General features: G+C 44.3%; 1 protein-coding gene across 1 annotated transcript in view; it reads left to right on the plus strand.

Moving 5' to 3' along the window:
• LOC121555951 (melanin-concentrating hormone receptor 2-like) overlaps positions 1 to 23,186 on the plus strand; it is a 47,080-nt gene extending 23,894 nt beyond the window's left edge. The window contains exons 3-5 of the mRNA XM_041869793.2: positions 20,877 to 21,071; positions 22,202 to 22,321; positions 22,847 to 23,186. Of these exons, the coding sequence (XP_041725727.1) occupies positions 20,877 to 21,071; positions 22,202 to 22,321; positions 22,847 to 23,171 (640 nt within the window). The 3' untranslated portion in view covers positions 23,172 to 23,186. The remainder of the gene's footprint in view (positions 1 to 20,876; positions 21,072 to 22,201; positions 22,322 to 22,846) is intronic.
• Positions 23,187 to 24,220: the final 1,034 nt, after the last annotated feature.

Here is a 24,220-nt window from a genome sequence, read left to right on the forward strand (position 1 = left end):
TGCTGTCTTTCTGTGTCTCTCTTTGATCACTAAAGATTCCATGGCACTTATCGTAAGAGTAGGGGTGTTAAACCCGGTGTCCTGGCTAAATTTCCAATCTAACCCTCATATCATCATGGCCACCTAATCATCTCCAACTCCCAATTGGCTCATTCCCTCTCCACCCCCCTGTAACTTTTCCCCAGGTCGTTGCTGTAAATGAGAATGTGTTCTCAGTCAATTTACCTGTAAAAATTAATAGATAAATATATATAGTGTATAATATATATATATATACACAGTTGAAGTCGAAGTTTACATACACTTAGTTTGAAGTCATTAAAACTTGTTTTTCAACCACTCCACACATTTCTTGTTAACAAACTATAGTTTTGGTAAGTCGGTTAGGACATCTACTTTGCGCATGACACAAGTAATTTTTCCAACAATTGTTTACAGTCAGATTATTTCAATTATAATTCACTGTATCACAATTCCAGTGGGTCAAAAGTTTACATACACTAAGTTGACTGTGCCTTTAAACAGCTTGGAAAATTCCAGTCAATTAAGTAATGGCTTCTGATAGGCTAATTGACATCATTGAGTACATTAGGAGGTGTACCTGTGGATGTATTTCAAGGCCTACCTTCAAACTCAGTGCCTCCTTACTTGACATCATTGGAAAATCAAAAGAAATCAGCCAAGACCTCAGAAAAAAAATTGCAGACCTCCACAAGTCTGGTTCATCCTTGGGAGCAATTTCCAAACGCCTGAAGGTACCACGTTCATCTGTACAAACAATATTACCCAAGTATAAACACCATGGGACCACGCAGCCGTCATACCGCTCAGGAAGGAGATGCGTTCTGTCTCCTAGAGATGAACGTACTTTGGTGCGAAAAGTGCAAATCAATCCCAGAACAACAGCAAAGGACATTGTGAAGATGCTGGAGGAAACAGGTACAAAAGTATCTATATCCACAGGAAAAAGGGGGTAACTTGCAAGCTGAAGAACACCATCCCAACCGTGAAGCATGGGGGTGGCAGCATCATGCTATGGGGGTGCTTTGCTGCAGGAGGGACTGGTGCACTTCACAAAATAGATGGCATCATGAGGAAGGAAAATTATGTGGATATATTGAAGCAACATCTCAAGACATCAGTTAAAGCTTGGTCGCAAATGGGTCTTCCAAATGGACAATGACCCCAAGCATACTTCCAAAGTTGTGGCAAAATGGCTTAAGGACAACCAAGTCAAGGTATTGGAGTGCCCATCACAAAGCCCTGACCTTTAGCTAAGGTGTATGTAAACTTCCGACTTCAACTGTATATATACACATACAGTTGAAGTCGGAAGTTTACATACACCTTAGCCAAATACATTTAATCTCAGTTTTTCACAATTCCTGACATTTAATCCTAGTAAAAGTTCCCTGTTTTAATGACTCCAACCTAAGTGTATGTAAACTTCCGACTTCAACTGTGTGTGTATGTATGTGTATATATATATATATATAGTGTGTGTGTGTATACAATACCACTCAAAAGTTTGGACACCTACTGATTCAAGGGTTTTTCTTTATTTTTACTATTTTGCACATTGTAGAATAATAGTGAAGACATCAAAACTATGAAATAACACATATGTAATCATGTAGTACCAAAAAGTATTAAACAAATCAAAATATATTTTATATTTTATTTTTGAGATTCTTCAAAGTAGCCACCCTTTGCCTTGATGACAGTTTTGCACACTCTTGGCATTCTCTCAACCAGCTTCATGAGGAATGCTTTTCCAACAGTCTTGAAGGAATTCCCACATATGCTTAGCACTTGCTGGCTGCTTTTCCTTCACTCAGCGGTTCAACTCATCCCAAACCATCTCAATTGGGTTGAGGTCGGGTGATTGTGGAGGCCAGGTCATCTGATGCAGCACTCCATCACTCTCCTTCTTGGTCAAATAGCCCTTACACAGCCTGGAGGTGTGTTTTGGGTCATTGTCCTGTTGAAAAACAAATGATAGTCCCACTAAGCGCAAACCAGATGGGATGGCATATCGCTGCAGAATGCTTTGGTAGCCATGCTGGTTAAGTGTGCCTTGAATTCTAAATAAATCACTGACATTGTCACCAGCTAAGCACCCCCACACCATCACACCTCCACCATGCGTCACGGTGGGAGCCACAATGGCGAAGATCATCCGTTCACCTACTCTGCGTCTCACAAAGACACGGCGGTTGGAACCAAAAATCTCCAATTTGGACTCATCAGACCAAAGGACAGATTTCCACCGGTCTAATGTCCATTGCTCGTGTTTCTTGGCCCAAGCAAGTCTCTTCTTCTTATCTTTAGTAGTGGTTTCTTTGCAGCAATTCGACCATGACGTCCTGATTCACGCAGTCTCCTCTGAACAGTTGATGTTGAGATGTGTCTGTTACTTGAACTCTGTGAAGCATTTATTTGGGCTGCAATTTCTGAGGCTGGTAACTCTAATGAACTTATCCTCTGCAGCGGAGGTAACTCTGGGTCTTCCTTTCCTGTGGTGGTCCTCATGAGAGCCAGTTTCATCATAGTGCTTGATGGTTTTTGCGACTGCACTTGAAGAAACGTTCAAAGTTCTTGAAATGTTCCGTATTGACTGACCTTCATGTCTTAAAGTAATGATGGACTGTCGTTTCTCTTTGCTTATTTGAGCTGTTCTTGCCACAATATGGACTTGGTCTTTTACCAAATAGGGCTATCTTCTGTATACCCCCACCTACCTTGTCACAACACAACTGATTGGCTCAAACGCATTAAGAAGGAAAGACATTCCACAAATTAACTTTTAAGATGGCACACCTGTTAATTGAAATGCATTCCAGGTGATTACCTCATGAAGCTGGTTGAGAGAATGCCAAGAGTGTGCAAAGCTGTCATGAAGGCAAAGTGTGGCTACGTTGAAGATTCTCAAATATATAATATATTTTGATTTGATTAACACTTTTTTGGTCTTGATGTTTTTAAAGGAAAACTCCAACCCAAAAAGCTATATTTTGGTATTTGTTTCATTAGTCCATTGTTGATATAGTCCCAAAATGTAACTTTCAAAATAGAGGAATACAACCGGTATTTCTGTATTTTGATATCATGGATGGGTCAGTTCTTGCATCCATTGTTCTGGTTATGAATTTGAGAGGTTACATTTTTCCAGCCCCATCCCTCATCTTTTTACCAAAACAGGGGTGAGGAGAGCGCTTTGTTATTGTTTGTACTGCTGATTGCCGCTTTAACGTCAATTATCAAAAATCGAGTAAACTCAGATTTTTTTCATATTTGAATATGTTGTAGCTTAGACCCTACTTTACATCATCTGTTTTTGTGTTGTGCCCGCCATCGGTTGAGACACAACATCCTCTTGAATACAGGGTGGGTGTCATTTCAATCATATAAATATAATTCATAGAATGGACTTATCCCTTCAGACCACTTCAATTTAGCTGGTGCACCATTGAAATTTAAAATGATTTGAAAACTTCTAATTACTACCACAAAGATCGCCACCGGTCCACCAACTGTCGAATGTCAACTTAGTTATTTTTTATCGCTTTGGTACTATTTTCACAACTCTTAGTACAAAACTTAAAACTGGTCACATTTATAACGCAGCCAGTCTTTCATTCAGAACCTGTCATTGTGCATTCATTTGGATTGTAAACATCTCTCACTACACAACCATTGATTCAAAATATATGTTTATTGTGAAATGTAATGAGAACATTGGTTTAATCAGCAAAACACAACATAATGATATATTTTCAATTTAGTTGTTTTAACTACCAGTTAATCCAATAGCAAACAATGCATACTTAGGGTGGGTGTAGGTCAATCTATGGGTTGAAGGGGGGAGAGGGGCAGAGGTGTTTGTTTTGGAGGGGTGTGGTGAGTGAGTGTATGCATCCCATATCTGTTGACAATAATGTAGAATTTCTATTGCCAGCCCTTCTTATAGGTAACAATCCCTCAATTGTGGGAATAAATTAATATTAATATTTTTAAATAACTAGATACAGTACAACAGAGGCGAAGGCGTTCAAAATTATGTTGGCTGCGGATCTGGTTCTGTACTGTAGGTGTGCTCTTTTTAACGGTTGGGCCCCTATTTCTTAAAGGCCCTAGGATCCATGTGTCCAGGGATGGTCAGCCAGTCACTGGGACGACAAGCCAACTTGGGATGGGGGGAGGTTTTAGCGGGTGGAATATTGGAAGACAATTAGAGGTTTACTTACTTGCAGCAACAGCATGCTTAACAGTGCAAATATCATGGTACAGCTATATGGACACTCAATTATCAAGGTACTTCTTAATGGTAAGTTTACAAACATATGTATTATGGTAAGTATAATCAAAACTTGTATCTCATTATGGTAATTGGTGAAATAAGTATAGCTAGTTGTAATTGCTTAGCAGATAATAAGAAAAGTCGATCAGTCTTTACCTGGCTAAAAGAGAAGGAATATAATATCTATTGTTTACAGGAAACTCATTCGACACCTTTAGACTAAGTTGTATGGAAAAAGGACTGGGGGGCGAAATATACAGTGGGGAAAAAAAGTATTTAGTCAGCCACCAATTGTGCAAGTTCTCCCACTTAAAAAGATGAGAGAGGCCTGTAATTGTCATCATAGGTACACGTCAACTATGACAGACAAAATGAGGAAAAAAAATCCAGAAAATCACATTGTAGGATTTTTTATGAATTTATTTGCAAATTATGGTGGAAAATAAGTCTTTGGTCACCTACAAACAAGCAAGATTTCTGGCTCTCACAGACCTGTAACTTCTTCTTTAAGAGGCTCCTCTGTCCTCCACTCGTTACCTGTATTAATGGCACCTGTTTGAACTTGTTATCAGTATAAAAGACACCTGTCCACAACCTCAAACAGTCACACTCCAAACTCCACTATGGCCAAGACCAAAGAGCTGTCAAAGGACACCAGAAACAAAATTGTAGACCTGCACCAGGCTGGGAAGACTGAATCTGCAATAGGTAAGCAGCTTGGTTAGAAGAAATCAACTGTGGGAGCAATTATTAGGAAATGGAAGACATACAAGACCACTGATAATCTCCCTCGATCTGGGGCTCCACGCAAGATCTCACCCCGAGGGGTCAAAATGATCACAAGAACGGTGAGCAAAAATCCCAGAACCACACGGGGGGACCTAGTGAATGACCTGCAGAGAGCTGGGACCAAAGTAACAAAGCCTACCATCAGTAACACACTACGCCGCCAGGGACTCAAATCCTGCAGTGTCAGACGTGTCCCCCTGCTTAAGCCAGTACATGTCCAGGCCCGTCTGAAATTTGCTAGAGTGCATTTGGATGATCCAGAAGAGGATTGGGAGAATGTCATATGGTCAGATGAAACAAAAATAGAACTTTTTGATAAAAACTCAACTCGTCGTGTTTGGAGGACAAAGAATGCTGAGTGTGACGTCACGAGAGGCTGTGTCCTGGAGGGACGTTACATCCCCCTGAGGTGGCTGCAAACCCAGACAGCTATGGCTCCATCTGCTGGTATGGTCGGGAACTCCACCCCTCTATGGCCAATCTTCCCACGCAGCTGAAACAAATGAGGAGCTGATGAGCTGAAGGTTTGGGAAGGGAAGAGACACAGTCTCCAACCTGGGCGCTCTGGAGGACAAGAGGGCTGCACGTCCACTTCCATGAGGAATATAAGGATTTGGAGATACTTACCTTTGGGAAATACTCACCTTTGGATATATGCACCTGTGGAAATACGTGAGAGACATTTGGAAGGACTTTTTGCTGGGTTGGCCACTAGCTGCAACGTGGACTACAGTAAGGCTGGGGAAAAGTTATCTGAGCGAGTGAGAATTATGACTTTGGATGTGGAAGAGACATCCCTGAACTGTTAACCCTTAAAGAGCCACAAGAGAACAGAATTTTGTTATATTTTCGTTAATTTCCCAAGACCTATAATAAAATCCTTGTTTTGTTTGAACCTTGTCTCCTTGCACTACTTGAGCAATCCCGCTGAAAGCTGTGTAGCCTCTCGTGACGTCACAGATGGTGGAGAATACGGGCACGCTCAAGCGTTAATAGTGCATGTCAGAGGAGGATACCGAAGGTTTGATCACCCAGTTTTCCAAGTTGGCCGTAGGCTCCCCGCCGACTGAAATGGAGGACATATTGAAAGCCCTTGTTGCTGGCCAGCAAGCCCAGATGCAAGCAAACGTGGCTCTCTTGGAGGAGCAAAAGAAAGCCAACCTTCTGAAGGCAGAGGAATTGCAGTTGCAGAGACAGAGGGTGGTCCAAAATACCCGCCCAATAAAGGCAAGTGACTTTATATCTAAGATGGGAGCTACCGATGACATTGAGGCATACCTGCATGCATTTGAGGCCACGGCCACTAGGGAAGCCTGGCCCAAGCAACAGTGGGTTGGTCTGTTAGCCCCCTTTCTAACCGGGGAATCGCTGAATGCTGTCCGGGACCTGGGCCCTGACCAGGTTACTGACTATGATGCCCTGAAGTCTGAGATCCTCAGCAGATATGGACTCACAAAGTTTGGTATGGCCCAGCGCTTTCACAGCTGGACCTTCCAACCTGACCAACCTCCTCGGGCGCAGATGCATGAACTTGTCCGAATCGCAAGGAAATGGCTGGATCCGCAGAGGAATACAGCAGCGGCGGTGGTGGAGGCCGTTGTGGTGGATCGTTACCTACGCGCCCTGCCTTATGAGGCAAAACGGTTCATCAGTCAACAGGCCTTGACCACGGCTGATCTGACCGTGGAAGCTGTGGAAAAGTACCAGGCCACAGCGGAGATGCTGAATGCTTCCGAAAAGACCCCAGGAGTGCGGCCCCACCACAAATGGGAAGAACCCGTCCAAAGGACCCCAAGGTCTCGAACCCAGCCACGTCAGGACTTATCCCGGCTCCAGGGGGAGCCAGAAACCAGGCGGGTCCAAGAAGAGTACACCAGGAGGGGGAAACTCGACAGTGTTACCGGTGTGGGGAGATGGGACATATCTCCTGGCAGTGTGGGAAACCAGCCGAGGAACCTATGCCCACTGCGGAGTCCTCCAGCTCAGCACCCACACACCGTTTTGCCTCGCTCTTGGGAGTCGTAGATGGCGGCCCAGATCGACCCCCCACCTGCCCGGTAACTGTGAATCACCATGATGTGGAGGCCTTACTGGATTCTGGTAGCCGGGCCACCCTGGTGCGTAAGGATTTGGTGGGCCCAACGTGTCTGACCCCCGGGGAAAGTCCTCCCAGTTTCCTGTGTCCATGGGGACACCAGAGAATACCCCATTACTGAACTTACAATGACCAGCACACGGGGAACCATACACACGACGGCGGGGGTGGTTGATTCCCTCCCCGTCCCTGTCCTAATTGGACGAGACTGCCCAGCCTTTTACCCACTCTGGAGAGAGTCTCAGGAGAGGATAACCCGAGTACCTCGGAAACGGAGAGGCAAGACTCATCCTGGGAAGGCTCCGGTGCAATCCTCCGAGTTACTCACTCCCGCCCGGGCTCTGATAGGGATGGCAGGTGCCCAGACCGACACTGAGACTGGTCCGGATACGGGAGAAGAGAACGCAGCCCAGGAAAGTGCTCCGTTCTCCAGTGAAGAAGACGTCCCAGGCACCCAAGAGCTTCCCCCTCTCACAGGCCAGTATGGTACGGCTCAATTACAAGATCCTACTCTTGCAAATGCCTTAAGAAATGTGCAGGTATTAGAAGGTGTAGTGTTAGGTGATAAGACAAACCCTACTTACCCCCATTTTCGCAGTAAACCGGGGGTTAGTATATCAGATAGTCAAGAAAAATGATGAAGTGCATGAACAGCTCCTCGTGCCACAGCCCTATCGGGCCACAGTACTCAACCTAGCACACACACACCCGCTAGGGGCCCACTTAGGGGTAGAGAAGACTAAGGAAAGAATCATGCAACGTTTCTTTTGGCCAGGAGTACACAAAGAGATAGAGAACTACTGCCGTAGTTGCCCTGAGTGTCAGCAGGTTGCGCCAAAGCCCACATATAGAAACCCGCTCATTCCCTTGCCCATTATCGAAACTCCTTTTGAGAGGATTGGATTAGACATAGTCGGGCCCTTACCGAAAAGTTCCAGGGGACATCAATACATTCTGGTCATTCTGGACTATGCATCCCGGTACCCGGAGGCCATTCCGCTGAGGAAGGCTACATCCAGACAAATCGCCAAGGAGCTGTTCCGTCTCTCAACTAGTCTGGGAATCCCAAAAGAGATATTGACGGACCAAGGGACTCCATTCATGTCCAGGGTGATGAAAGAACTCTGTGCTTTACTGAAAATCAAACAGCTGAGAACCTCGGTCTACCACCCCCAGACAGATGGCCTAGTCGAACGTTTTAACAAAACACTAAAATCCATGCTGCGGAAAGCGGTAGGGGAAGATGGGCGCAACTGGGATCAGCTGTTACCCTACATATTATTTGCGGTGAGAGAGGTACCTCAGTCTTCTACTGGTTTTTTACCCTTTGAGCTCTTGCTTTCCTACAGACCCAGAGGACTGCTCGACATCGCCAAGGAGGCCTGGGAGGAGCAGCCATGCCAACAGCGGACACTGATCGACCATGTCGGGGCTATGAGGGAGAGAATGAAGGCCATCTATCCCATGATGCGGGAACACCTGGAGGCCAGTCAGCGGCAACAGCAAGCCTCCTACAACAGATCTGCTCAACCCAGGGAGTTTAAGCCGGGGGACAGAGTGCTGGTCCTGGTGCCAACCGTTGAGTGTAAATTCCTGGCAACCTGGCAAGGACCATATGAGGTCATTGAACGCATGGGAGAAGTAAACTACAAGGTGAGGCAACCAGATAAAAGAAAAACTGAGCAGATTTATCATGTTAACCTTTTAAAGAAGTGGCACGCCAGAGAGGCGCTGTTCAGCTGTCTACCCCCCCACAGAGACCAAGGAACCGGCGCGAGAAGAGGTTCAGCTGGGTCCAAATCTGTCCCCACATCAACGACAGATGGCCCTGGAACTCGTGGAGCAGAACCAGGATGTCTTCTCCTCCCTTCCCGGTCACACAGAGGTGGTCCAACATGAGATCCGCACCATGCCTGGCCGAACGGTAAACCAGCGCCCGTACCGCGTGCCAGAGGCTCGTAAAGTGGTTATACAGAAGGAGGTAAGGAAGATGCGGGAGTTGGGAGTAATCGAAGAGTCCCACAGTGCCTGGGCAAGTCCCATCGTACTAGTTCCCAAGCCAGACGGTTCAGTACGATTTTGTAATGACTATCGAAAGTTGAATGAAGTGTCTGAATTTGATGCATACCCAATGCCTCGTGTCGATGATTTAATAGACTCCTTGGGGCATGCTCGTTTCCTAACCACTCTTGATCTCACAAAAGGCTACTGGCAGGTGCCCCTGACCCCGGCGTCTAAGGAGAAGACAGCCTTTGCCACCCCCGGAGGGGCTCTACCAGTATACCCGACTTCCGTTTGGTCTCCACGGGGCACCTGCCACGTTCCAACGCCTGATGGATCGAGTCCTTGCGCCCCACAAGAGGCACGCAGCGGCTTATTTGGATGATGTTGTTATACAAAGTCCGGATTGGGCCAGCCACATACCCCGGGTACAAGCGGTGCTGGATTCGCTCAGGGAAGCAGGGCTCACGGCAAACCTGAAGAAGTGCAAGCTGGCCTTCAGTGAGACAAACTACCTGGGGTACACCATTGGGCGGGGGTTGGTCAAACCACAGGAAGCCAAACTGCGGGCCATACAGGACTGGCCGCAGCCCATCACCAAGAAGCAAGTAAGGTCATTTTTGGGCCTCGCTGGCTACTATAGACGCTTTATTGCAGATTTTGCTACCATAGCTGCACCGTTGACGGAGCTGACGACCAAACGCCACTCACGAATGGTGAAGTGGAACCCTGCGGCGGAGGCGGCTTTCCTCAACCTGAAGCGAGCACTCTGCTCCAGTCCGATCCTGGTGGCACCAGACTTCAAGAAGGAATTCATTGTCCAAGCGGATGCTTCGGAGGTGGGTCTGGGTGCTGTCCTCACCCAGGCACATGACGGTGAAGAACATCCCATTCTCTACCTAAGCAGAAAGTTACTTCCAAGAGAGAAGAACTATTCAACGGTGGAGAAAGAATGTCTGGCTGTAGTCTGGGCCCTGGAGTCCCTTCGGTTCTATCTCCTGGGCCGACGTTTCATGGTGGTATCTGATCACGCCCCTCTGCAGTGGATGGCCAAGAACAAGGAATCAAACAGTAGAGTAACCAGATGGTTTTTGAGCTTGCAACCGTTTAACTTTTCTGTTGTCCACAGGGCTGGCAAGCACCACGGCAATGCGGACGCCCTCTCCCGGCGTGATGCCTTCTTCGCTGCCTTTACCCCGACGAGGACGTCGGTCCCGAGGAGGGGGATGTGTGATGTCACGAGAGGCTGTGTCCTGGAGGGACGTTACATCCCCCTGAGGTGGCTGCAAACCCAGACAGCTATGGCTCCATCTGCTGGTATGGTCGGGAACTCCACCCCTCTATGGCCAATCTTCCCACGCAGCTGAAACAAATGAGGAGCTGATGAGCTGAAGGTTTGGGAAGGGAAGAGACACAGTCTCCAACCTGGGCGCTCTGGAGGACAAGAGGGCTGCACGTCCACTTCCATGAGGAATATAAGGATTTGGAGATACTTACCTTTGGGAAATACTCACCTTTGGATATATGCACCTGTGGAAATACGTGAGAGACATTTGGAAGGACTTTTTGCTGGGTTGGCCACTAGCTGCAACGTGGACTACAGTAAGGCTGGGGAAAAGTTATCTGAGCGAGTGAGAATTATGACTTTGGATGTGGAAGAGACATCCCTGAACTGTTAACCCTTAAAGAGCCACAAGAGAACAGAATTTTGTTATATTTTCGTTAATTTCCCAAGACCTATAATAAAATCCTTGTTTTGTTTGAACCTTGTCTCCTTGCACTACTTGAGCAATCCCGCTGAAAGCTGTGTAGCCTCTCGTGACGTCACATGAGTTACATCCAAAGAACACCATACCATTCCTCCATGCAGATCTCCTCTAGAGCAGTGATGTTTTGGGGTTGTCGCTGGGCAACACGGACTTTCAACTCCCTCCAAAGATTTTCTATGGGGTTGAGATCTGGAGACTGGCTAGGCCACTCCAGGACCTTGAAATGCTTCTTACGAAGCCACTCCTTCGTTGCCCGTGCGGTGTGTTTGGGATCATTGTCATGCTGAAAGACCCAGCCACGTTTCATCTTCAATGCCCTTGCTGATGGAATGAGTTTTTCACTCAAAATCTCACGATACATGGCCCCATTCATTCTTTCCTTTACACGGATCAGTCGTCCTGGTCCCTTTGTAGAAAAACAGCCCCAAAGCATGATGTTTCCACCCCCATGCTTCACAGTAGGTATGGTGTTCTTTGGATGCAACTCAGCATTCTTTGTCCTCCAAACACGACGAGTTCAGTTTTTACCAAAAAGTTCTATTTTGGTTTCATCTGACCATATGACATTCTCCCAATCCTCTTCTGGATCATCCAAATGCACTCTAGCAAACTTCAGACGGGCCTGGACATGTACTGGCTTAAGCAGGGGGGACACGTCTGGCACTGCAGGATTTGAGTCCCTGGCGGCGTAGTGTGTTACTGATGGTAGGCTTTGTTACTTTGGTCCCAGCTCTCTGCAGGTCATTCACTAGGTCCCCCCGTGTGGTTCTGGGATTTTTGCTCACCGTTCTTGTGATCATTTTGACCCCACGGGGTGAGATCTTGCGTGGAGCCCCAGATCGAGGGAGATTATCAGTGGTCTTGTATGTCTTCCATTTCCTAATAATTGCTCCCACAGTTGATTTCTTCAAACCAAGCTGCTTACCTATTGCAGATTCAGTCTTCCCAGCCTGGTACAGGTCTACAATTTTGTTTCTGGTGTCCTTTGACAGCTCTTTGGTCTTGGCCATAGTGGAGTTTGGAGTGTGACTGTTTGAGGTTGTGGACAGGTGTCTTTTATACTGATAACAAGTTCAAACAGGTGCCATTAATACAGGTAACGAGTGGAGGACAGAGGAGCCTCTTAAAGAAGAAGTTACAGGTCTGTGAGAGCCAGAAATCTTGCTTGTTTGTAGGTGACCAAATACTTATTTTCCACCATAATTTGCAAATAAATTCATAAAAAATCCTACAATGTGATTTTCTGGATTTTTTTTTCTTCTCAATTTGTCTGTCATAGTTGACGTGTACCTATGATGAAAATTACAGGCCTCTCTCATCTTTTTAAGTGGGAGAACTTGCACAATTGTTGGCTGACTAAATACTTTTTTCCCCCACTGTAAGTATTTGATCACCTACCAACCAATAAGAATTCCGGCTCTCACAGACCTGTTAGTTTTTCTTTAAGAAGCCCTCCTGTTCTCCACTCATTACATTCAAAGTGGTCGTATGTTTCATGAGCTGAAATAAAAAATCCCAGACATTTTTCTCAAACATTTTGTGCACACATTTGTTTACATCCCTGTTAGTGAGCATTTCTCCTTTGCCAAGATAATCCATCCACCTGACAGGTGTGGCATTTCAAGAAGCTTATTAAACAAACCGCATGATCATTGAACAGATGCTCCTTGTGCTGGGGACAGAAAAAGGCCACTTTAAAATGTGCAGTTTTGTCACACAACACAATGCCACAAATTTCGAGGGAGTGCGCAATTGGCATACTGTCTGCAGGAATGTCCACCAGAGCTGTTAATTTATCTACCTTAAGCCGCCTCCAATGTTGTTTTAGAGAATTCGGCCTCACAACCGCAGACCACGTGTAACCACGCCAGCCCCGGACCTCCACATCCAGCTTCTTCACCTGCAGGATCGTCTGAGTGGGGGTGGAGGCGGTGCTGAGGAGTATTTCTGTCTCTAATAAGCCATTTTGTGGAGAAAAACTAATTCTGATTGGCTGGGCCTGGCTCCCCAGTGGGTGGGCCTGGCTTCCAAGTGGGTGGGCCCATGCCCTCCAAGGTCCACCCATGGCTGCACCTCTGCCCAGTCATGTGAAATCCATAGATTAGGGCCTAATTAATTTATTTCAATTGATTGATTTCCTTATATGAACTTTAACTCAGTAAAATATTAGAAATTGTTGCATGTAGCGTTTATATTTTTGTTCAGTATTTTTGCAATATTAAAGCTCATCAAGGGGGCAATGCCCACCTCTCTGACGGGCCGCTTGTCCACGAGCTCTTTGATTTCTTCCTCTCCCTTGCTGTCTATCCTGCTCCATGTTGAAAGAAATTGCAAGTGTTCACACATACCCTTAAATATGGTAACCAATTGTGGTTACCACTATTTGAAATCAATTAGCAATAACGAGTAGTCAATACATATGGTTATCATGTATCATACTTGTAATTTAGATGTTTATACTTTACAAACAAACACACATTTCATTTCTGCAGGTCTCAAAGTCCATGTATAGTAGACAAACCAGTTTAAAATCTATAGGTTTACCAAAAGGTTAAGTGATTTACCATTAAGCGCATTTGGATCAAGTGATGGTCAAATGTATTCAAACAAATGAGAAGAGAATCATATGAAAAGTATTGTGAGCATGGCATTGTGAAAGGTAATGACTTTATATGAAAGGTATTTCTAGATGAAACACTGATTAGGTTTGGTGAAAAAGTTACTGTGTGATTTTGTGTGTTGTACTTAGTCAATTGAAAATGTGCTTAAAGTTTTGAAAAAACAGCCTTTTTGATGATCTGTTTAGATTTTTATACTAAGAGTTGTGACATTTTACCACATACTTGTGAAAATAGTACCAAAGCGATAAAAAAACTGTAAATAGTCATGTCTGTTCTATTATCTATACTTCTATGATTTCAATAGGTTTCCTATGGAAGATTGAAAGTATAATTTAAAACGAGATATTCCCATTCAAGTCAACATTCTCTGATGAGTGGACTTCCAACAATCTTTGTGGTGCCATTTGAAAGTTGAAATTTAATTTATATTCCCATTATAGCAGTGGTGGGTATTCATGGAGCCAAGGGAAGCCATGCTTCCCCAAAACATTGACCAAAAAACATATATAAAATAATGTATCTTTCATCTCTCTGTGTTTCGTAATTTTCCTTCAATTCGCAAGAGGCTGAATGTATCTCACCGGAGAAAGCATCCAAACAAGCGAAACAGCATCCCTCAGTCTCTGTATGTGTAGCCCATATATCTGATGTTGTCTGGTCAAAAAGAGTATGACATTATTACCCCCGTAGCATTGAATGCAAGGGAAGCCAGCGAGCATTTGGCCTCCCTTGATAAAAAAGTATGAAATAATAGCCAGTCAGCAGCTCAACTGTGAATGGTCCTGGGGCACCAAAAAAAAGTGTCAAGGGAAGCCATTTTGTTTTTGGCTTCACACCAATCACATCACATTGAGAGCAAAATGTGCATCTCGTTGTGTTGTTGTCCTCCGGTGGCTAGCTAGCTAGCTAAACTTGGCCCTTTCCTAAATTAGATTTTGACTTTTTTTTTACTTAATTCTCCGTACTGGCCAATGATTATAACGGTGATTCTGATCCAACCTGAGAGGATGGAAGATCAATATGTAGCTAGTTGTAGTAGGCTAATGTTAACTAGCTGGCTCATCGTTGCCAATGAAAGGAAGTTAGGCTAGTGAGCAAGAATTTTAGCCAGGTAGCCTATGACAACAAAAACTAAAAACGTACTGTATGACGGAGTCATAGAACGTTCATAAACATGAAAGAGAGGAGGATGACATTGGCGTAGGGTGAGTCAACGTTTTTTTCTACTTGAATGCGTGCACACACACACAGAAATCAGAACCATGGATAGCCAAATCATATTTAGCTTACATTGATTGGACTAAATTGTTTTTGGTATCTTTTAGTTGTCACAGTATTAGACTATGTATAGGTGATTTGATTATGTTGAAATGGTACTGGAATAGTGGAGGCAGCTCCTGTTTTCTTTGCGACTTGCTGTAGGTCATGTAACTCTGGTTCTAAATCAATAGTTGTTTACTAATCCAAAAATGTTGGAAACATTAACTTGCTTGACCATGCTGTAGGTCATGTAACTGTTTGTTACATGTAATATGGTTTGTGGATTTTACCGGACAGAGGTTGCTCTCTGGTTTTGTGATGAAACAAAGGTGTGGTTTAATTTTTCTGCCACTGTGTCTTCTTATTGTTTCGGCCTTAGGCCTATATGTCACGGTCACAAGGCATATGAACTAACAGGTTATGGGGCAAACAACACAATTATCACAACACATGTAAAATGGCTTTTTTGGGGGGCTTGGCTTCTCCAGTGCTAAAAATAAATAAAAAGTATTATTAGAAAATAGTTTGCCAACCCTGTTTGTAAGCTTTTAAATGATATCAATCTCAACCGTTTATCTTTTCCAGTGATGAAGACATGGATATCTCATGGTATGGTAGGGTATGCAAAATAGGGTACCTTTGAGCACCTTTATCTCTTGAATGTTTTGGCATTCAGGTCCAAAAAGAAACTTTCTGAACAATTCAACAATGGGTAAATATATATGAAAGGTTTTGTTCAAATCAAAAGGGGTGCTGTCAAAACGTTTTTGAATTCAAATGGATTTACCCATCAGCCAGGCTAACACTCCGCTGTTGTGCATTTAGTACAGTATTGTCCCTAACATTTCCTTTCACAGGGGTTGCGGTATGAACGTTCTGTATGTTAACATTGTGCATTCACCATACACTCTACACTCCATGATGTCTGTGATTACATTCCTATTTATACTTCCATAGAAAACTGAAGTACGTACTCAATAATGTCCTTTAGTGTTGCAAATTGCTGTTACACTTTCTATACTTTATTTACCATCCAATCCAGGGCCATTTCTAGACATTCTACTCTGGTTTTGTTAAATTCACTCTTATACAAATACATTGATTGCGTACAAAGCGCCAGACAAGTCCCACTAAAAACATGCAAAATGTTTCAAAGGAGGTACCATAACTTGGAGGGAAAATAAATTTCCCTCAAATTCTTTAAAGTGATATCTGGCTCAGATTAGGAACAACTAACTGATTTAACTGATTTGTGGAAGTTTAATAATTTGTGGGTTTTCTTTACCCTGAATGCCCTGTTTCTAGTGATATACAGATGGTGTCGTGGCCTCAGTATAATTGATGAGCGTAGCGGACTCCATGTCAGTGTCCCCTGGGTATTAAAGATATGCCAGTTGGATGCCGAACTCACTGACAATCATCTCTAGCTATCTGTTCTGCTCTTGAAGAGTGTGCTTATGCGCTCATGATCAAAGGTACCTTTCCATTCATTCTAAGCCAGTAGAAGATGAAAACTCAATCGTCTCGCCCGCAATCTCTACACACTCTCACTCTCACTTTACAGTCTCATCTGCACTGTATTACAGATAGTAACATAGTGACCCTACCTGACTTTGTATAGATGGGTTAGCTGACAACGTCACGAAAACAATGTGCACCCTTCAATGGGGCAGAAGTCTGTAAATTGTTGTGATTCTGGATGGCCAAATGGCTAGCAACAATGACAAAAACTGCCATGTGGGGAATCATAAGTGTCTCGTTTCAGCTACTGTAGTTTCATCTTGTTCTTGACACTGTCTTGTTTTGAGGTGTTTGATTGATTTCATGTCAATGCTAATATGGCTAAAATTAGCTAGCTAGCTAACCAACAACTTTAATGATGTATTTGAGAGACAACAAGTGCTCATTGTGCAAATGTATTATGTTTTCAATCAACTTTGGTGACTAAATATCATTTACATGTTGTCAACATTCTAAAGCCAACCCTGTCTGTTTTGCCCCACAGTTACGCACGCATCGGTTTTGTTGCTAAACAATCAACCATTCTATAGATTGTGTTGTCAGCCTATGTCTGCAAGGATATAAATTAGGTAATTTAATGGGAATGTATGTTTGTGGCATATAGTCGCAGTGACATATAGGGTCAGTTTTCCACTCCTATGATAATGCAATTGGAAGAGGAACTCATACATTCAGAGGACAGCTGTTGTAGCCTATAGATAATTAAATCAGCATATTTCTATAAATGATGCACCACTGACATACATGAAGACCATGCTCTTGTGCTGCTGCTGCTGTTCTTGTTATCTGAATATTGTGTAATACAGCTTGCTTATTAAGACAATTCATATTAGGGGGACTGAGATTGATTTTGAGGTTGGTCTGATTGACAAGAGCATTGATAAACTTACTGGTCTTCCTGGTTTCAAGTGCTGATGCAGATTTATCATGGGACCAGATCTAAATTCACCGTATTGTTATTCACTTAGTATACGTGTAAATGAATGAGGACTCATTTAAACTAAACCTGCAGGCAATTAAATCCCATTCTGTTACCCTTGAAGGTCTGAATCCTGGGTCCAGTATTCAATCATGTATCCTCTAATTACAGTGGGGAAAAAAAGTATTTAGTCAGCCACCAATTGTGCAAGTTCTCCCACTTAAAAAGATGAGAGAGGCCTGTAATTTTCATCATAGGTACACGTCATCTATGACAGACAAAATGAGGAAAAAAAATCCAGAAAATCACATTGTAGGATTTTTAATGAATTTATTTGCAAATTATGGTGGAAAATAAGTATTTGGTCAATAACAAAAGTTTCTCAATACTTTGTTATATACCCTTTGTTGGCAATGACACAGGTCAAACGTTTTCTGTAAGTCTTCACAAGGTTTTCACACACTGTTGCTGGTATTTTGGCCCATTCCTCCATGCAGATCTCCTCTAGAGCAGTGATGTTTTGGGGCTGTCGCTGGGCAACACGGACTTTCAACTCCCTCCAAAGATTTTCTATGGGGTTGAGATCTGGAGACTGGCTAGGCCACTCCAGGACCTTGAAATGCTTCTTACGAAGCCACTCCTTCGTTGCCCGGGCGGTGTGTTTGGGATCATTGTCATGCTGAAAGACCCAGCCACGTTTCATCTTCAATGCCCTTGCTGATGGAAGGAGGTTTTCACTCAAAATCTCACAATACATGGCCCCAATCATTCTTTCCTTTACACGGATCAGTCGTCCTGGTCCCTTTGCAGAAAAACAGCCCCAAAGCATGATGTTTCCACCCACATGCTTCACAGTAGGTATGGTGTTCTTTGGATGCAACTCAGCATTCTTTGTCCTCCAAACACGACGAGTGGAGTTTTTACCAAAAAGTTCTATTTTGGTTTCATCTGACCATATGACATTCTCCAAATCCTCTTCTGGATCATCCAAATGCACTCTAGCAAACTTCAGATGGGGCTGGACATGTACTGTCTTAAGCAGGGGGACAAGTCTCGCACTGCAGGATTTGAGTCCCTGGCGGCGTAGTGTGTTACTGATGGTAGGCTTTGTTACTTTGGTCCCAGCTCTCTGCAGGTCATTCACTAGGTCCCCCCGTGTGGTTCTGGGATTTTTGCTCACCGTTCTTGTGATCATTTTGACCCCACGGGGTGAGATCCTGCATGGAGCCCCAGATCGAGGGAGATTATCAGTGGTCTTGTATGTCTTCCATTTCCTAATAATTGCTCCCACAGTTGATTTCTTCAAACCAAGCTGCTTACCTGTTGCAGATTCAGTCTTCCCAGCCTGGTGCAGGTCTACAATTTTGTTTCTGGTGTCCTTTGACAGCTCTTTGGTCTTGGCCATAGTGGAGTTTGGAGTGTGACTGTTTGAGGTTGTGGACAGGTGTCTTTTATACTGATAACAAGTTCAAACAGGTGCCATTAATACAGGTAACGAGTGGAGGACAGAGGAGCCTCTTAAAGAAGAAGTTACAGGTCTGTGAGAGCCAGAAATCTTGCTTGTTTGTAGGTGACCAAATACTTATTTTCCACCATAATTTGCAAATAAATAAATTAAAAATCCTACAATGTGATTTTCTGGATTTTCTTTTCTCAATTTGTCTGTCATAGTTGACGTGTACCTATGATGACAATTACAGGCCTCTCTCATCTTTTTAAGTGGGAGAACATGCACAATTGGTGGCTGACTAAATACTTTTTTTCCCCACTGTATATGGGTAACACAGAGAGGCATTTTTCTGTGTGTGAGTGAGAATAATATTTAAAAGAAACAGGATAATGTGGTATAATACACTGCTCAAACAAATTAAGGGAACACTAAAATAGCACATCCTAGATCTGAATGAATGAAATAATCTTAATCAATACTTTTTTCTTTACATAGTTGAATATGCTGACAACAAAATCACACAAAAATTATCAATGGAAATCAAATTTAGCAACCCATGGAGGTCTGGATTTGGAGTCACACTCAAAATTAAAGTGGAAAACCACACTACAGGCTGATCCAACTTTGATGTAATGTCCTTAAAACAAGTCAAAATGAGGCTCAGTAGTGTGTGTGGCCTCCACATGCCTGTATGACCTCCCTACAACGCCTGGGCATGCTCCTGATGAGGTGGCGGATGGTCTCCTGAGGGATCTCCTCCCAGACCTGGACTAAAGCATCCGCCAACTCCTGGACAGTCTGTGGTGCAACGTGGCGTTGGTGGATGGAGCGAGACATGATGTCCCAGATGTGCTCAATTGGATTCAGGTCTGGGGAACGGGCGGGCCAGTCCATAGCATCAATGCCTTCCTCTTGCAGGAACTGCTGACACACTCCAGCCACATGAGGTCTAGCATTGTCTTGCATTAGGAGGAACCCAGGGCCAACCGCACCAGCATATGGTCTCACAAGGGGTCTGAGGATCTCATCTCGGTACCTAATGGCAGTCAGGCTACCTTTGGCGAGCATATGGAGGGCTGTGTGGCCCCCCAAAGAAATGCCACCCCACACCATGACTGACCCACCGCCAAATCGGTCATGCTGGAGGATGTTGCAGGCAGCAGAACGTTCTCCACGGCGTCTCCAGACTCTGTCACGTCTGTCACATGTGCTCAGTGTGAACCTGCTTTCATCTGTGAAGAGCACAGGGCGCCAGTGGCGAATTTGCCAATCTTGGTGTTCTCTGGCAAATGCCAAACGTCCTGCACGGTGTTGGGCTGTAAGCACAACCCCCACCGTCGGGCCCTCATACCACCCTCATGGAGTTTGTTTCTGACCGTTTGAGCAGACACCTGCTGGAGGTCATTTTGCAGGGCTCTGGCAGTGCGCCTCCTGCTCCTCCTTGCACAAAGGCGGAGGTAGCGGTCCTGCTGCTGGGTTGTTGCCCTCCTACGGCCTCCTCCACGTCTCCTGATGTACTGGCCTGTCTCCTGGTAGCGCCTCCATGCTCTGGACACTACGCTGACAGACACAGCAAACCTTCTTGCCACAGCTCGCATTGATGTGCCATCCTGGATGAGCTGCACTACCTGAGCCACTTGTGTGGGTTGTAGACTCCGTCTCATGCTACCACTAGAGTGAAAACACCGCCAGCATTCAAAAGTGACCAAAACATCAGCCAGTAAGCATAGGAACTGAGAAGTGGTCTGTGGTCACCACCTGCAGAACCACTCCTTTATTGGGGGTGTCTTGCTAATTGCCTATAATTTCCACCTGTTGTCTATTCCATTTGCACAACAGCATGTGAAATGTATTGTCAATCAGTGGACAGTTTGATTTCACAGAAGTGTGATTGACTTGGAGTTACATTGTGTTGTTTAAGTGTACCCTTTATTTTTTTGAGCAGTGTACATAGTAATCTACTCCGACTCACAGATAATACATCCCTGTTGTCATGTCATTTCCCTAACAACTCATGTCACATCCTCTTGGTGCTCTTTTTGCATTTTAATTAGTTTTCCTGGTTCACAGACAACCATAGTTTTGTCAGATTTCCACTTAAAACGGTTTAATTGGTCAGTTCCTCACATTGACCTATCAACTGTCTCATAGGTACCTGGCGGTGGTGCACCCGTTCCGTCTGATGACCCTCCGAACCCGCTCTAAGACCATCTGGATCAACCTGTTTGTGTGGGTGGTGTCATTTGTCATGGTCCTTCCCGTCTGGGTCCACTCCAAAGTCATTCGCTTCCCTGATGGACTGGAGAGCTGCTCCATGAACCTGGTCACTCCCAAAGAGGTGCTCTGGTAAGGTCACAACCCTGACATAACATCAAATCAACATCGAATTTTGGTGGATATTTAATTGAGTTGACTAATGTGATTTCAACATAGGGGTAAACCATTCCATGAAATCATGTTGTTGGTTTGCACTTGAAAGAAATACTTCAGTGTTGAAAGAAATACGAAATATTATGTTAATAGAACTTGGAGTCAATGTATTTTTGTCTGGTGGGGTCAGAGGTCAGATGAGTCATGCTGGTCTATATCATGATCCTCTGCTCCAATGCCTTATTTAACCACCCCTCCCCCCAACCAGCTTTATAAATAGGAACGCAATCACAGACTATGGGCTACATCAGGTCAGCCATTGAAGTCTAAAACTTTCCATACTAATGAGAAGACAAACCATACACATGTTATTGGCTGGGGAATTTACTGGACTCCTGCAGAAACTGCTCATAGAAATCCAAAAGTCAATTTAATTGGTAAAGAGGCCTTTTAGGGTATCAGGCAGAAAAACCACCGGAGGAACCTGATCTCAGAAATAGAGCCGCTTTCAAGCATAGTATTACTCAGTGGTAGAACATTAACACCTGCTACTTGAGTGCTTCGTTACTCACACCCTTCACTGTAATTACTGTAATCCTGGAGACTGAATAACACTGTGAATACACTTTTAACAGTGTGAAAAAGTGTTTAGCTACAGTTCCTACATTCTATCTAATGATCAAATGTATTCATAGAAGTGGGACATCCCACTGGGCACAGATGTCAGTTCAACGTCTAATTTTGATTGACATTTGGTTTAGTTGTCAACTAACGTGAATTCAACGTGAAATCTACAAACAATTTTACCATGTCATTGGATTTAGGTTAAAAGTTGGGTGAAAAAAATATGAAATGCCCTTACGTTGAGGACTTTTGCAAATCCAATTAGTTTTCCACGTTGATTCAGCATTCATCACATAGATTGTTTGGGTTGAAATTATATGGGAACAACATTGATTCAACCAGTTTTTGCCCAGTTGGATGGTACTGTAGCTACTGCAAGCTGATACACATGCTCTCTCGCTCTCTCTCGCTCTCTCTCTCTCTCTCTCTCTCTCTCTCTCTCTCTCTCTCTCTCTCTCTCTCGCTCTCTCTCTTCCCCCCAGGTACACCCTCTATCAGACCATCACATCTTTCTTTCTGCCCCTGCCCCTTATCCTCACCTGTTACATGCTGATCCTGTGCTATACCTGGAGGATGTACCTGAAGAACAAGAGGGAATGGCGGTGAGTCATCCTCGCTGGCAGCTGCCCAGCGGGCACAATGGCGTGCATAGAGCAAGGCTGAATAACGTCATACCCTGGGCAGGGCGAGATCATATGGTATCTCTAGTGGCAGAGCGTGTGGTCGTGGTCATCAACCGTGACAGAGGCTGATAGTTAAATATAGACACAGAGACACACAGAGGTACTAGATACAGTAAATGTGAGGCACTAGAAATAGAGATGCCCACAGGTATGAAATTACAGGTTTTGGTGGGTGTTCTAAAAAGAAATGACATTAAAACAGTTCTATGCTGGAGAAAATTAAGAAACCATGACCTCCACTCAGTAATCTAGTCATTAGCTCTTTCTCTCTCTCTGTCAGTAGAAATTGAGCCTGAGGACAAGGTTATCCACTCAGTAAACCAAAATTATAGAAAGAATAATATCTTAACTGATGCAGGTGGGAACTTCTTTATTTATGCTTCCGTGCTGGTCATTATTGTCACTAACCCCTGCCCCTGGTTCCTCTCCCCTCCTCAGCTTCAGTGCTAACAACCAATCCCGGGTGCGAGCCATCCGCCTCACCAAGATGGTTCTGGTCCTAGTGGCAGTTTTCCTGTTGAGCGTAGGGCCCTACCACATGCTCCAGCTGGTCAACTTAACAGTGCGGCAGCCCACGCTAGCCTACTACACCTGCTACTACCTGTCAGTGTGCCTCAGCTACGCCGCCAGCAGCATTAACCCTTTCATCTACATCCTGCTCAGCGGACACTTCTGTCGCCGGCTCACTTACCGCAAGCCTGCTAGCAGGCCTAGTGTTGAGAGGGAGCCTAGTGGGCCCCAGGTCTGTACACCACACTCCAGCTTCTGACAGTCTTGTCCTCAAAGCAGGCACACACGCACGCACACACATGGATGCATGCATCCACACACACGCGTGCACCCACACACATACACACACCACCACAGCATAATAATATAATAATAATATGCCATTTAGCAGACGCTTTTATCCAAAGCGACTTACAGTCATGTGCGCATACATTTTTACATATGGGTGGTCCCGGGGATCGAACCCACTACCCTGGCGTTACAAGCGCCATGCTCTACCAATTGAGCTACAGAGGACCACATATCCCCAGCACACTGCCTGGGGCATTATCTATGGTAGGAGCATTACCTTTTGGTCAAGGATTGCTTTAATTGACATTGTGGATTGACTTACACCTCAACAAGATCGGACAGTGTTATTATTTATTATCTATTATGTTTTTCAAACGGACTGTACGGTAACACACTGTAGTTATTATATTGTAAAGTAATTATGTTCAAATGAGTAGTTCCTGCTGTTAAGGAAAATACATATATTGCTAATGGATCAGTCTCATGGGTGGTTAGCATAACACACTTGGGGTTATTGCCTGTTGTTAGGACATTTTTGTGTTGCCAGCTTGTGAAGATACTGTACTTGTATTCAGAATATGGTTCAGATTTCTCATGGTGGCAAGGCTCCATCCAGAGGTAGATTGGGATATTGCAAGGATTGATCCACGATCATTTTGGGTTTACCGTAATTCGGCTGACATTACTTTCACGGTGTATTTTATTGTATAGCTAAAACACAAATTACAAATTGTATATGTTTTCTATTAACACATAGTTTGGTATTTGTTTTCAACCTATAGTTAGTGTTGCTATATCATTAATTGGTGCATTGATTGTGATGTGTGGGACTTTGCACACACATAAACATCTGTTCTACTTTACTGTCTCTACCACTAACAGTGCTGAGACTGCTGGGTGAATAAACATTTATTACCGTTAGACTGAATGCTAAACAGTAGACTGGAATCACTGGGATCGGTCCATGGTGTTTTGGATTGTCTGGTGTTAACTGGGCTGGACTGGGAACTGGCCCCA

This window comes from Coregonus clupeaformis, unplaced genomic scaffold, assembly GCF_020615455.1.
Source record: "Coregonus clupeaformis isolate EN_2021a unplaced genomic scaffold, ASM2061545v1 scaf1400, whole genome shotgun sequence".
In the NCBI taxonomy this organism is placed as follows: Eukaryota; Metazoa; Chordata; class Actinopteri; order Salmoniformes; family Salmonidae; genus Coregonus; species Coregonus clupeaformis.